We start from the raw sequence: 14,188 nt of genomic DNA on the forward strand, positions 1-14,188 counted from the left end.
CAAATATCACGAACGCTAGTATTGGGAAACGAATGGATTTCAATTATACCTATGTCGGCGTAACTTCACTGTTCGACAATATCACTCAATCCGACTGTTTTTTAGCTGCTGCGAACCCATGTAGTGGCCGGTACGAGGGTGGCGATGGAAGCGTTATCCTCATGGTCGACATTGATCAAACAAGCGAATATGCGAAGTCCCTGGGTTTCGTAAGCGGTACCATCGCCAAACCGGACCAAGATTCGTCATGGTGAGCTGAAATTTTCATCCATGATCGAACATGCGGTACTTGAATTAGAGGGATTATTTATTGATCGCGAGGATCCGAGTCGAGCAGTATGATGAGAGTCTGATTTTTCGAATACTAACTGTGCTACCCGGAAGAAGAAAAACTATAGCTATTTTATCAACGGGAATTTTCGTATGACACTTACATCCAAGCATGAAAGTCCTGAAACCTTAATGGGCTTTATAATTGTATCAAAAATAGCAAGCGTGGCTCATGACGCTACATGTTTATGACCTCATTGTGTAGCGACATTGGAAGGAAGCGCTGTAGTCATGGTTTTGTTTAACAAATACAAAATATTTTGTTAAGTTGAAGTTGCCTTATGTTCAATCTGAAAGTTGGAAAATGTACGACTATGAACGTTGAAATATATTATTTTTGTGTGTGACGAGATAATGAATTGCAGTCGAATACTTGCCTCAAATTGCTTAAAACTCTATCACAGTGGTTCTCAAATTATGGGGGGAAGGCAAAAGCATCTGAAAAGGGGCACGACACCGCGGTCAACTAAAAATAAATTCGCTCGCTGTGCGATTTACCTCCGAATCATCGTTCTTGCTCTGTATATAATCCAGATTTCATAGTTGTGAATTCTCCCATCAAAAGTTATAACCTTTCATGCCATCAAACTTTCCGTTGGGATTGCTAGCATTCTAGGTGCATTTTGTGATATGACTCTGATACAGTGGGGGGTGTCTAAGAAGTTTGAGAACTCCTGCAGTCCATCCGGAATCATCAGATATTCTATTCTGCCCACCTTTGATGTAACACTTGGTGCAGTATTGCTATGAGCCTTTGCCACCCTGAGAAATCCTTACGCAAATCTACAAGCCTGTGACGAACCGCAAAATTTTTCCGAGTCACAACAACGAGAATCAACCACATTACACATCTAATACGATACCATAGAATACTGTTACACGAAATGAGCTGAATTAACATCAAGACCAGTAAAATGTGATTTTCAAACAAAACAGAATGCTAACAATGAATATTTACTGCAAATCAGCGAGACCTTGGCTTTATGAGTTGTGTGTGTGTGTATTTGTGTGTGTATGTGTGTGCGTGAGAGTGTGTGGAAAGCTAGCGAACCCCTGAGACTGACTCAGGGAATCCTTGAGATCGTGTGAACCCCAGTTACGAACCACACAGTCTTCGTGCCAATGGCCAATGAGTTTCTGTACTCCGAGATGTAGTTTACGTCCTCGTTTCGAATCATTACAATTAATAACCCATTCGGATTCGATCACTCGAATGCTGGAAATATGTATGTGCATTTAGGGTTGTTCAGATTTGAAAAATTGTCAGGAATCTTCTGCTATTGTGATCCAAATGATGGTTCGGTACACAAAAACACTTTTATGAGCAATTTTGGTCATCTTCATCGAGATCTTGCTTCCCCTCAAAGCCCCCAAAGTCAGGCGCCAATTCTCCTACTTATTGGGGATTCCCCAGACTTTACCAAGCTCATATTGCAAAGCAGTGCTCTGCGATGATGATAGTACCTTTAGTAGAGTTTGCAGTTAAAAACGACCTTCTGTAGTTGAGAAATATCAAGATAATATATCTTTTGACAATTAGACTTAACACTTAACTACATATGCCAGATATCCCTGTTTCCAAACTTTTACACAAACACAACCCGCAAACCATGACAACTTTTTGATAATTTCCTGGTGTCAAAGAAACCATGACCATTGACCTTACCAGTTTCCATGACAATCATTACCAATTTAGGCCGGCAGATGCATCTTCGCTATACTTCAAGATCATTCCGACTACGGTGGTGATATCTGGCTCTGGAAACGTATACCAAGTCGAAGCCAGCACCAAAACCTTCTACAACGACGGCACCCGGTGCGGCGGATCTATCACCGCCAATATCCGTTTCGATGGCGACTCCGGAAATTGGAAGGCAGATTTGGAATTGGAAACGCGGGACCGGCACAAATTGTCTTTCGAAAACTTGGAGCGAAAAAGCAAGGTGAAGATCGTTAGGATGATCCGTAACATGGCCAATTAGTGACACACGCATCAAAGTTGTTACGACGATATGGCTTGACCATAGAAACATGTGTATTGCAATCGCTTGCACGGACGACGAAACTGAAATCAAATCTCCTGTCGTCACTATTTCAAACTCGCAATTCGTCAAGGGTCTCCTTATTGTGCTCTGCGGGTCTCATTTGCACCGTGCGGCACAGGCTGCGGTCACAGGGCTATGCGGCGACGGTAATTTCGGAGCATGGACATACCAGTATCGAACGTATATTGGCCAACATGTCGCGGTTATTTAATTTCAAGGTTTTATCGCCTCCGTTCATTTTAGCAGCGCACTTCACGGAATCGCATGTGGCCGGAAACGTCGTATGTCTTGGTGTCTCCTAGGTTGGAAATCCTCATGACCGAAATGCTGGTTCCTAATATAGTCGTTCTTCCACAGGCTGCAGTGTACGCACCCCTAGATTAAAACAACCCAACTGCCGCATACGATATTAGCATTCCATTCTCTCATAATTGCTAATACGGTTGGATTCATTTCTGTATATCAAGTATATTTAGTATTTTTCCGATAATTATTGGGGGTATGCACAGTAATACGAAGAAATCCAGTTCCATTAAATCGCGCGAAGCGTGGAGTAAATTTTCAAAATAAATTGAATCTGCCCCAAAAGACTCTACTTTATGTTGATTTACGAAATAAATTTTATTCACCTTCGAGCTTTTTCCATTTAGAAAACTTCCGTTTCACTTTTTACAACAAACATGATTATAAGATGTCTTTGTCAATTCATATGGCATGTCATGAAAAATCATCTCGCTTGCCACAAGTGACACGCGTGTCAGGGCTTGCCGACGCCTGTTCTAACCCAACCCTAACTGTGCTTAAATGTCAAATGCTATTATGTCCCGTGCTTATATGTTCACGGGTCATATTGTTGTACTTCGCAAGGATAAGTATGAGTATGTTTGTAAGTTTATTAACTTTAAAACTTTCTCAACCAGAATTAGATAAATGCACTATTGGGGGCATCAAATGGTATTTACTTGGCTGTGAAAGTACATCTGCGATCATTCACTACTTCAGCCAATACCAAATATCGCCTATTGTTTTTCCGCTATACCGAAGGTCATGCATTCTACAAACAAAACAACCAATAAGTCTTGCAGTCATCGTTTCAGTTTATATTAAAGAATCGTAGACTTGACTTTTCGAAACGCAAGCAGTCCCACATATACCTGACGTGCAGTTTCACTTTGCCTTGAAATGAACAATACTTATGATTTTCCTGCGTAAAGTTTCGCAACAGTATTCATTTACGAAATGACTGTACATCTATCAGCGACACTATCATGAGTATTTCGATATTTTGATGTGAGCTACGTGCCGTGACTTTGATATGGTGAATATATTCCAGTTTCCATAACTAAAATATCCTTTATATTGACCAGGGAAAATGGTTATTTTGGTGTAACTCCGTTATCGGAGACTATATGCCATTACAATATCCGATTATCTGTTACGGGGATTTTTGCATAGATATCTGATGAGTGATGACACAATCTTCGGTCTCGGTGACTTAAACATGTGATCGTGTCGATGCAAGACAACGGAAAGTACCCGTGCTTAGAATACGCTTGTTCCTGAATGCTGAACGCTGGTCACTCTTTGTTGTATATTTTAAGATCATTTTTAATATCATTGGTACTACCAGATATGCATAATGCGTACATATCAAATCAATACCGTAAACACCTATTTTATTAAAATTACAGATTGGTATCGGATGGATTCGTGTATGTTTGTGTTTTGTAAAAAGACAGTATAGATGACGAAACAAATGAAGCAATATTATCGTAAACCTATAATTGTTATCAATTGACGTGAATCGTCCTCATAATTTTGTTGTCGCGTGCGCTCACGCGTGAATAAATACGCCTATTTTTACCCATGGATTTACGGGACAATTTGCACACGCGTATTCAATGCCCTTTTATCTTCTAGTTCTTTCGTAATGTTGGCCTGGACATTGATTACACGGAGAAGGTGACGTGGCCGGTTGTCGTTGTGAAAAACCTCAACGATCCACCTGCCGGCATGCTGGACCGCAAGATCGACGCGTTTCAGGCTTTTGAAGACGCCGGGATCAAACTGGTGTACGACGACTCTCACAGTGAAAAGGTACTACGCATCTTAAAACCTCTCACGTACACTCCTGCATCAAATCTCTAACCTCGGACATAGTTAAGGGGAGGGGAAACCCGCCTTTGCCTTTTTCAATTTTCAATTGTCGCAATCAGATTCAGAGGTAGTCAGTAACGAAGATCTTCTACGTTTTTTGAGTAATCACGTATGTTTTGACAACTTTTACTACTTACCGAATTTGCTATGTCATTTGGCTATGTTTTTATACTAGTTCTACTTCTACAAAACGTTTTCTCAGAAAAAAAAACTACTTACTTTCTACAATTCAGATTTTCAAAAGTAGAAAGTAGATTAGGGTTGAGTTAGCATCACCTTTCCGAGTGATCTTGTCATCAGAACCTAGTCAAATACCCCTTTTATCAAAGTAACTGAATATATTGTCGAAGTTCGCACCTCGTTGTAGTCTCATAATCCAGTTTTGCGTTATTCGCGAAACGAAATCTTGCATTTTCGAAGTTATGCGCCGTCGATTAACTGCCAGCAGTATGAAACCCATCGACCGAATGTATTTCATTTTCTTCTGCGGCTTGAACTAGTTTTGTCGTGTCTTGAAAATCACTACTTCTTGCCAAGAAGTTGATAAATACGGCATTATACTTTTTCCATTAGTAGGGCCTATAACAACGCTTACTACTTTGACCTACAATTGTCGCAATGAACCCATGACCCCATTGTTTAAAACGGTCATACCTTGATATAGTCACTATATTCATATACGGCTATTTCACCCATCCGTCATTCTATTCAACATATAATATCTTTGGCATATGCTTTTCTGTTCATTTTCAGCTCGAAGACCCTACCCCGCAAAACCCTTGGACCAAATCCGACTTGTACGACGCAATGATGTCGTACTACGACGAGGTTGGAGAGAATGAAAACATTTGGTGCATGATGGGAACAACCCCTCCTGACAAGCGTTACATGGGCTTCTCTTTTGACAAAGATGGCCGACGGGGGTTCGGTCTGTTCACCGGGTATGTAATGGAGTTGGCGTGAAAGCAAAAGTTTGTGTCATAGAGTGCCGATTATCTGAATTAAACTTTAAGCTATGACGAAATACATAATTTTAGTTTAAATATCACGCATATGTTTTTAGGCATCGCAGCTTTTCCGGGCTAGAATCTCCCGACCCAAAAAAACATACAGAAGCCTCCCGACGATTCCTCCACTATTTGATCCACGAGTGTGGCCATTGCTTGGGTCTGAAGCACCCCTTTGAAATCGGTAAGTTCGTTCGACACTATATATACAATATACATGTTGAATTCGGGAAGCTTCATTGCAAGGAGCAAATTTCGAATCCAACAAAGCGGGACATCATAACCCTGTGTCTTATATATATTACAGGAGCGCCTAACTCTTTGTCATGGATGAATTACGCTTGGCGGTATGACGTCAGTCGTGACGCAGGCAGCTTCTACCGAGATTTTCGCTTCACCTTCAGCGATCAGGAGCTGCTGATTCTGCGGCACAGTCCGGAAAAAGTAAGATCAAGCGGCCTGGCTTTTTATTACATCATTACATTACATCATCAGAAAAGTGGATTCAAAGTTTTCGAATATGAATTCCAATTTGGTTCCGTTACAATTGCTGAGGTAATATCGTATCATAGCCGAAGTCCATATGTAATAATAATCATTCGAAACACGAATGAGAATTGGGAATTCCCAGAACTTCCATGTTCGCGTCCATATCCAGTTAAAATATTCGAAATACACTCACGACGAAAGCCTTCAAACCATGTTTTTAAATTTAAATCAAAATCCATGATCTTCTCCGAGAGCAATATATACTGGATGTGAGTATAGATTTGAGCGTCAAGACACATTTTCATACAAGACATTATCATATTTTCGTCACTTGATTACCTGATAACTAGTGATTTTTTCAGTGCATAATTCGTATTCCTATTTGAATATATAATTTCGAACTTCATACCGTTGGTCGACAGAACTACACCGTTGCCACATACATAATTTGACATAACATAAATTACTAAATGACATGAACATAATTGAAATCAGTAAAAAAGTTTGGGATTTGAATTGGATTCAAATATCTGATGTATCCAATTCCTTTACTTTGTTAAACACTGATTCGACCTAACAGCGAATTATGTAACTTTAGGCAATAAATAGTCCATGGCAAACGGGAGTTCGCCAATTCATGTGAGCCTTCATGAAGCGGCGTATCTTTGAACTATCACTTTTATATCCATCGGATGAAGTAGGATTAGCTAAGTGCCGGTATTCGCCAAAATATAGTGACTAAACCTCCAGAGTGTGATGGTTCAAATCGGACAAGCAAGCGATATTCGTAGAAACGCCTAGTGTCATATCCGTGCTGCGCGAATCTTTTGATTGTTTTGCTAATGCGTGCCGTTCAGTTTCATGAATCAGTTTCAATGCAGGCGTTTTTCTATTCGCTGAGATTGATTCATGACTGTGACTCATAAATGATTGATATAATACACATTAATGCGACACCGCTATCCCATTGCGTTCTAAGGAAAATCTGGAACTGGGTAAACTTATCATACTAAATGAGGGGCAAAGTAACATGTTTTGATATTTAGATAAATTGGCATCATCGCGTAGGCCTATCTGCTATACAATTCAATCGCGAAAGCACTTCCCAGAAGAAATCCTTTAATCACCAGAGCATTGTACTGCTTATCCGGTTCTCTATGAGATTACCAACCACAACATCTACCGGATTATGTTTTAAACGTATGAAATACCAAACATATAACATGAGACGAGGGACTGGTAATCAGTGTGTCCATAGGCATCTAATGCTTCATGATGATGATGAGTATACAACTATACATGTATTCGTCAGCCAGACATCCAGTGACACTCCAGCAATGAACGTAGACCAACATTTCGTAAATGTAGGAGTTTTAGCTTGGGATTGGCATTAGAATGACCATTACTTAAAAGTTTCACTTATCAATGTATTGGTCGTGCATCTTCTGCACTGATAAAAGGTCATCATGTACTAAACGTGTATTTCGATTACAATAAATCACTCAATCTTTATTCATTTCTCAGTCTTAGCAAGTAACAAAGTTGTTGAATCGATAGTAACGATATCTTTCCATCGGAGAGATTTTTGATATTGCTTTGTACAACGTTATAACCTCATTGGTGCATATGAGGCATTTCCTGTAGCAGGACGCGCCTTCGCCGTTCGAAATGGATTACTGATAATGGAGGCAAGTTTGTCGCCTATGCATGGAAGCTATGTGAGCTGGATCACAGATAAGGCATTAAACAAACTTGAAACGTGCTATGAGTATGCATCAATGCGGACTGACCTTAACACATAAGCATACACGGGACGATATAGACATGGTCTCATGATAAATACAACATCGTCAATTGCAGACCTTTCGCATGGAATGCGACCCATCTTACCTCGCTGAGATCATGGGTATGGGGTATAACGCGCGTACTGAAGCCCCTGACCATCATATGGATGACGAGGATGACGTGATTGACGAGAAAGGCGACAAGAAAACGAAGTCGAGACAAGTTGGCCTGGAATTGAAGCTGCGGAACGAATACTTGAAGGTGAAATGATTGGTGTACTATCACTTGAAATTTTAGACTAGCTCTGACAGTAGTGACTATTATGTTTGTTTTGTCAAGGAATATAGGTGTAGTTTAATGTCTGTAGACAATTATTGCCAAAATTGCCTTGACACAAGATTGTGCTGTCGGTGCCTCGATGGGCAGGGTTCAAAATGAAACGGCAAATACGAAGATTTCAAGAACACAGCCCCACCAGGGGCATCATCTGAGCATAAAACCGTAACCATCGAAATACCACTCCCTACGAAAATTTATAATTCCTTTTGGAAGATCGTTGGGTGGTAGTTAAAGTAGACAGGAATTATACTGAAGTAGAAGTAATACCGAGAACCAGTATCAGTAGGAATTTTCAAATCGTGATAAAACTGTGTCAAGAAGAACTAAGAAATGAAGATATGAAAAGTACTCTCTTACACCAAGTCGTTTCAAGAATGAGATATGGTCGGGAGGTAGCGGAAAGCAATCTGCTAATCAAGGGATGAGGGGGGCTATTTTTGAACACACAAGATGCATCCTTGTGATTAACATAAATGATTAACACCACTACACTACTATATCTGAGAACAATAACATGAAACATACAGAATGATACACAAGTAAGACACGAATAACAACCATAAATTCGAGTCGGTTAAAAAGTGAAATATTTTCTAACAATATATTGTTTAATATCGTTGTTCTTATGGTGTTTGGTATGTTGAATCCATCAAATATCCTGTAACATAATGTTTTTATATCTTTCAGGGTCAATTGCTGAGTTTTGAGGCGACGGTTAACAACAAAGGAAAGTTGCCTGCTTTGATCGAAGGGAATTTGTCTTTGGATTCCGGGAATCTACAAGTCTACGTCACGAAACCAGATGGAACATCAGATGTAATACATTTTCTACGCATTTCTCATCAATATCGATAAGTTTTACCACAACATATATGTATGCAGGCACAGTTAACCTGGAACTCACATAGCTAAGTTTTCGTTCGTGTTTTCGTAATATGCCTGCTGAGTTTGTGTGAGTTCATTGCAGTTATTCCGCAAAACCCGTGTGTTCAAAAATACTGCGTTTCCCAGTATTGGAGACAATTGTTTCTAAAAATTATATCTGATGTCATGTTCATCTGGCGAAAATTCGATACCTCACCAAAATATTGTGATTAAAAATGAACTCTATAATCATTTATATAACAATTGAATGCCGGTTTATTGCTGAGCGTAAAGATACATGCTCCCCTAATCCATGCATTTCATACGTAAATGAACGGAGAGCTTACGTGCATAAACAGTGTAGGACTTGATATGCACTTAACGTACTTCCGTAAAACGCGCGTCTGGGAAACTCCCTCAAGCTCTCCCGACCATATCAGGCACAAAATTATTCGAGTTCATATCTCATGTCTAGTTTATCCGGAAGAAAATATGCAGTCTTGGTAAAACATTGTCATTGAAAGTGCACTCGGGTTGTTTTTAATAAAATGAAAATAAATTTCTTTTTGTTGATCGCATAGGTCCTATTTTCCACCGTATATGGGTACATTTCGCTATCTGTGAACTGTGAGGTTACGTACCTAAAACAGTGAACTTAATGTCATCTGAACATTAAATGTTCATTGTTCAATATAAAAATACTTTATGGCGCCATGAGAGGGTTAGGCCGATTACAGTCATGTGTGGGGTGATGTGACATTTACGAATTCGGATAAATGGCACGTCAATAGCGCATTTTGACGTGTCAGACCGAGTAGAAAGAATTCGGCGATATTCTTTGTTCGTATCTGTCAAGGTGGTGTTGTCACGTCGCTGTAAAACAGGCATTATGTTACCGATAGTTTCCGTTTAGTTGGCTGTCCCGCATACATATCACGAACCAGAGTTATTTGTACAGATGCCACGCATGTTAGAACAACTGAAACATTACATCATGCGTTTCAGGTTATCGAGCCGTTCGTCAGGCCAGTTCATTCCGGTTACAACAGGCCGGTGGTCCTTTACACGAGTGCCGACGAAGAAGGCGGGGATTCATACAGCGAAATAGTGACCGTTGGTCGCGGATCCAACGGATACCAGATCAGCGAACCTGGGAAATATGGCATCAGGGTCGTGTACAGCGGTGGGCGGTACACTGTCAGCTCAGGTGAGTTTGAGTGATGAACATTGCACATGCATAAACAAATATTCACCTATATCTATCAGCATCGTAACATCTCGAGATTCCTAGAGGTCGATGGAGATTTCGTTGAACCCGCAAACGTCTTTTCAATCCCCATATTTATACTGCGAAAAAAACAACATATAAATTCCAAAGTGGGTTGCCTCAAACTTGATAATTCTGTTTTAACAGCAACTTACGCCTTCGAGGTCGTTGACAATGACGATGATATGGGAATAGCTGACGAGGTGAGATCCGGCCTTTGTGGAATATACTGTGCATGCCGCACTAAACTCGTCTTCAAATATTGCCGAACCTATCGTTATTCTCATTGTCAAGCATGCATATTTGTGTCGATATCATGGAATGTTCATTCCCTTGATCCAGTGGGTCCTCAACTATCCCCCTAACATGAAATTAGGCTCTCTTGCTCTTCATTAATGGTAACTAATAAATACCGCATACCAATACACTTTATTCATTCGGGAGCCAGGTGGCACTCAATGTAGTAGGCTATAAACAAATTGGTGATACACGATCGGATAAAAATTTGAGATAGGCCTACGCTGCTTTAGATGGTGACTAACGCAGTTCATTATTACGCAAGGTCTTAACGGCCGCGACCTTGCACTCTTCGAATTACACCCGATTCGAAAAGCCGCTGGATTACTTCAAGAAGTTGGAGGGAGAATCCACGAAGCAAAAGCGCGGAAAAACGGCGACGTTGATTGCGCTGTTGGAAGGTACGTAACTCTGCTTAGCATATTGGCCTCACATTTGGCTTGATATGCAATATGCATACTGGAACTACTATTGTAGACTGGGGAGACCCGGACTTGAACCAGCATTATATCGTCAGTGATCGGCGGAGTTTGCACTGGTCAAAGTAGTCAGCGTTGGTACTAAATTAGAAGTAGACATAACGTAGTAAAATTCTAATCAATTACAAGTAGGAGTTGCGATTTCCGAGACATGTCCAAACTACTTCAAGTATAAGTCCATAGTGAAAGGTTCGAAGAGTATTCAAGTTAAATTGTAAAGAGCAGAGCAGATTAGATCATGATACAGCATAGCCTACACTTATCAGTGCGGAGCGGAACGACAAATTCTCTGGTCCTACTCCGATCCTGTTTTTTAAAACTCTGGTCCGACTGCGGACCGACGGCCGGATTCTAGAAATGACCGTGATCCGGCCCGAAAAAAATAATTATCTACTCACTCGATAGTATTGAATATTGATTGAAACCATGTAAACAGGAAATTAAAAACTCAAAGATCATACACAATCCTTATCTAAAGTAATTATGCTAACTTGGACTTGGGATGTGGTTTATTTCCATGAACGTTTCACTTTCCCTATTAATGCGATGGTGGAAAAGGGTAAGACTGTCATATTCTAAATAAAAAGTACTGATTCGGCTGCGAACCGGCTCCGGAACACAATGAGAAAATCCGGCCGGATATCCAGTCTGGCTCCGGTCCATACTACGACCTAATACTTAGAAGCAGTTTTCAGAGATTTTCGACAGATGTGATTGTATTACAAATAGGTGGGATGTCCGAATATATATTCAGATAGCGTGAATCGGTGGCTATTTTATGCGGTTGATGACAATTTCTCCCGTGAAAGTGATGTAAACTCCTAAAATTCAAAAGTGCCAAAAGTCAGTATAGTTTAGCCTAAGTTACTGTTCGAGTATAAGTGAAAGTAGTCTGAAAAAAAAAACGCTTGGCCTGAGTGAGTCTTAGGTAACTCGTACATGAGTATTATGGAAAAAGTGAGAGTACTTCTTTACTAACCACTGACCTCCTCTGAGTAGAGTCAGAGTCTGAGTATAGAATCATATAGGAATTGGGATTGATGGGTTCTTACTCACAAGTCTTCACTCGAAATCAAATCATTACGAAATGTCAAAATGTGTCATTCATGAGACTCTGTTCACAAACACTTTAGGTTTATCAAAGGATAGCAGACGTGAGGCCGTCGAATCGACCGATACTTCATCAAAGCGCGCTAAAACCTCATTTGTCGAAACCATGGCTGCGATCGATAAACACCAAGTCTTGAAAGACACCAGCGGAATAGTGCAGCACTACCACGAAGAGGTAGGCATTTTCATGTTTTATCCACTTTACCCTATCCCTGAGTAACAACAATTGGTCACAACATTCAAGCCATAGTTAATTTTATACTTATGGAGTCATGGGCAGGAAATCGAAGGTCACGACATGGGGTGCTTCGTGTGCGCCATATTTTCTGTGTTAAACTGACGTGATGGTATAGTATACACTAATCCAGCCACGTACGTCGTGGAGTCGCGGTGAGATCAGTACGTACATCGACCTGACCACGACAAATCTACTCGTCGCTAAATACCAATTCGATTTTCGTGCTTTCGCAACGGTGATCTCGTTTTAAATTCGTGATTTGAATAACGAGCTGAGCTGTGGCGAGATAGAATAGTGGTGTAATCCGCAGCCGCAGCACCAATGGGCTGCATGTTCAAGTCCGACTCCAGAATTCCTCTCGAAGTGTTGGAGTTTTATCTAGGCTCCTCCTCGCCACGTGATCCGCAAAAGTGGTGTATCATAAAAAGCCTAGAAGTCGGTAAATACAGAATCAAAAATAACGTTTATCGGCCTGGTGGAAAATAACCAATAGTCGAAACACCATGAATATCAATACAAACAACCAAACGAGATGAGCTGATCACCACTAAATGACTTCGCATTGTGTATGTTTGAGAGACTTTAGTGTCGACTCAATCCAATAAATTTACGAAGTGGAACGTAGATCACTATGATGTCTGTCAGCTGAGACCCGACGGTAAGGTCGCCGCGATTGTAGATCTCAGCACTCCCAATGAAATAATATGTATATGCCTGTTTGATTTCGCGAGATCGCCTCATAATTAAACCCTCCAAAACGTGTCCATTTACAGACTCATATCAGTCGATAGCTATGAGCCTACTTTTCTTTAACGTAGTGCATACTTTGTGATTAGCTCCAAATATATTGAAAAGCAGACACGTTCCAATAAGGAGGCATTGTTCAGTACTCAGACGCTCGCTAGAGACCACACCACTATACGCGACGTGAACCTACCCCGAGCTTACACCGGTCATCCAGATATAGTTTGGAGTATTTGGTTGCATTGAGGTAATAATTATATAAATATTCACCTTGTAAAACGCTGCAAATCAGAACATCATACCCAAAAATCGTAAATACTACCGAAGAGTCCGGTTTCAACGTATATTTGAAGTTCGATCATGGACAACGGAGCGGCTCTTTACGCACTTTATTCCATTAAAAATGTATTGTAATGTTCCTACCGCATATCAACTTTTTGAATACGACCAGGGCGACGTATCCGACAATCCGGAATACGCCAATCTCGTGTTGTCGCGAGGTAAAGTCTACGTCAGCGCTGGGAAGGCATCAGACGGGGACGCAGAATTCAACCGCATGTTGAGCGACCTTGTGGCACGCGGAGCCAAGCAAGACTACGTAGCGAAGCTTTCACGAAGATGGAAGAAAATCAAGAATCCTAGTAAGATACGCTTTGTTTTGCTTTTCGTGAATTAACGACGCCCCAAACAATAATTAATATACGGCACGGATTGATCATATTGTCCAGTCCTGACTTCGCTGGACTTTATTCTGGAATTTAGAGACTAGTTGACAGCTTATTGATATACTGAATTAGTTCCTAATTTGTATTTTAAAAGCATTCCGGGCCCAAGTGCTATACTTTATAATTCTCAGAGTAGAAGGTATATTGTAAAATGTATTTTCTCGCTCATATATGATGGGACGATTGTAACACTGCGATATTGCGATTCAATGCATTATTTGTATCGCAATTATGCATCCAGGAGATTTAGTTTGTCGATTTTGTGTTGGTCCTATAAAGCTGACTCGCGTAAGGATTGGAGACTCATGAAAC

At 40.6% G+C, this 14,188-nt stretch overlaps 1 protein-coding gene across 1 annotated transcript in view; it reads left to right on the top strand.

The window, feature by feature from the left end:
• LOC145447217 (uncharacterized) overlaps positions 1-14,188 on the top strand; it is a 40,801-nt gene that overhangs the window by 1,446 nt on the left and 25,167 nt on the right. The window contains exons 2-14 of the mRNA XM_080325637.1: positions 106-250; positions 2,027-2,273; positions 4,296-4,472; positions 5,286-5,473; positions 5,596-5,723; positions 5,847-5,983; positions 7,889-8,074; positions 8,840-8,968; positions 10,022-10,223; positions 10,431-10,486; positions 10,846-10,981; positions 12,193-12,344; positions 13,603-13,792. Of these exons, the coding sequence (XP_080181763.1) occupies positions 106-250; positions 2,027-2,273; positions 4,296-4,472; positions 5,286-5,473; positions 5,596-5,723; positions 5,847-5,983; positions 7,889-8,074; positions 8,840-8,968; positions 10,022-10,223; positions 10,431-10,486; positions 10,846-10,981; positions 12,193-12,344; positions 13,603-13,792 (2,073 nt within the window). The remainder of the gene's footprint in view (positions 1-105; positions 251-2,026; positions 2,274-4,295; positions 4,473-5,285; positions 5,474-5,595; positions 5,724-5,846; positions 5,984-7,888; positions 8,075-8,839; positions 8,969-10,021; positions 10,224-10,430; positions 10,487-10,845; positions 10,982-12,192; positions 12,345-13,602; positions 13,793-14,188) is intronic.

Source organism: Botryllus schlosseri, chromosome 1 (genome assembly GCF_051294905.1).
Source record: "Botryllus schlosseri isolate E-star chromosome 1, Bs_hap1, whole genome shotgun sequence".
NCBI classification, from domain to species: domain Eukaryota; kingdom Metazoa; phylum Chordata; class Ascidiacea; order Stolidobranchia; family Styelidae; genus Botryllus; species Botryllus schlosseri.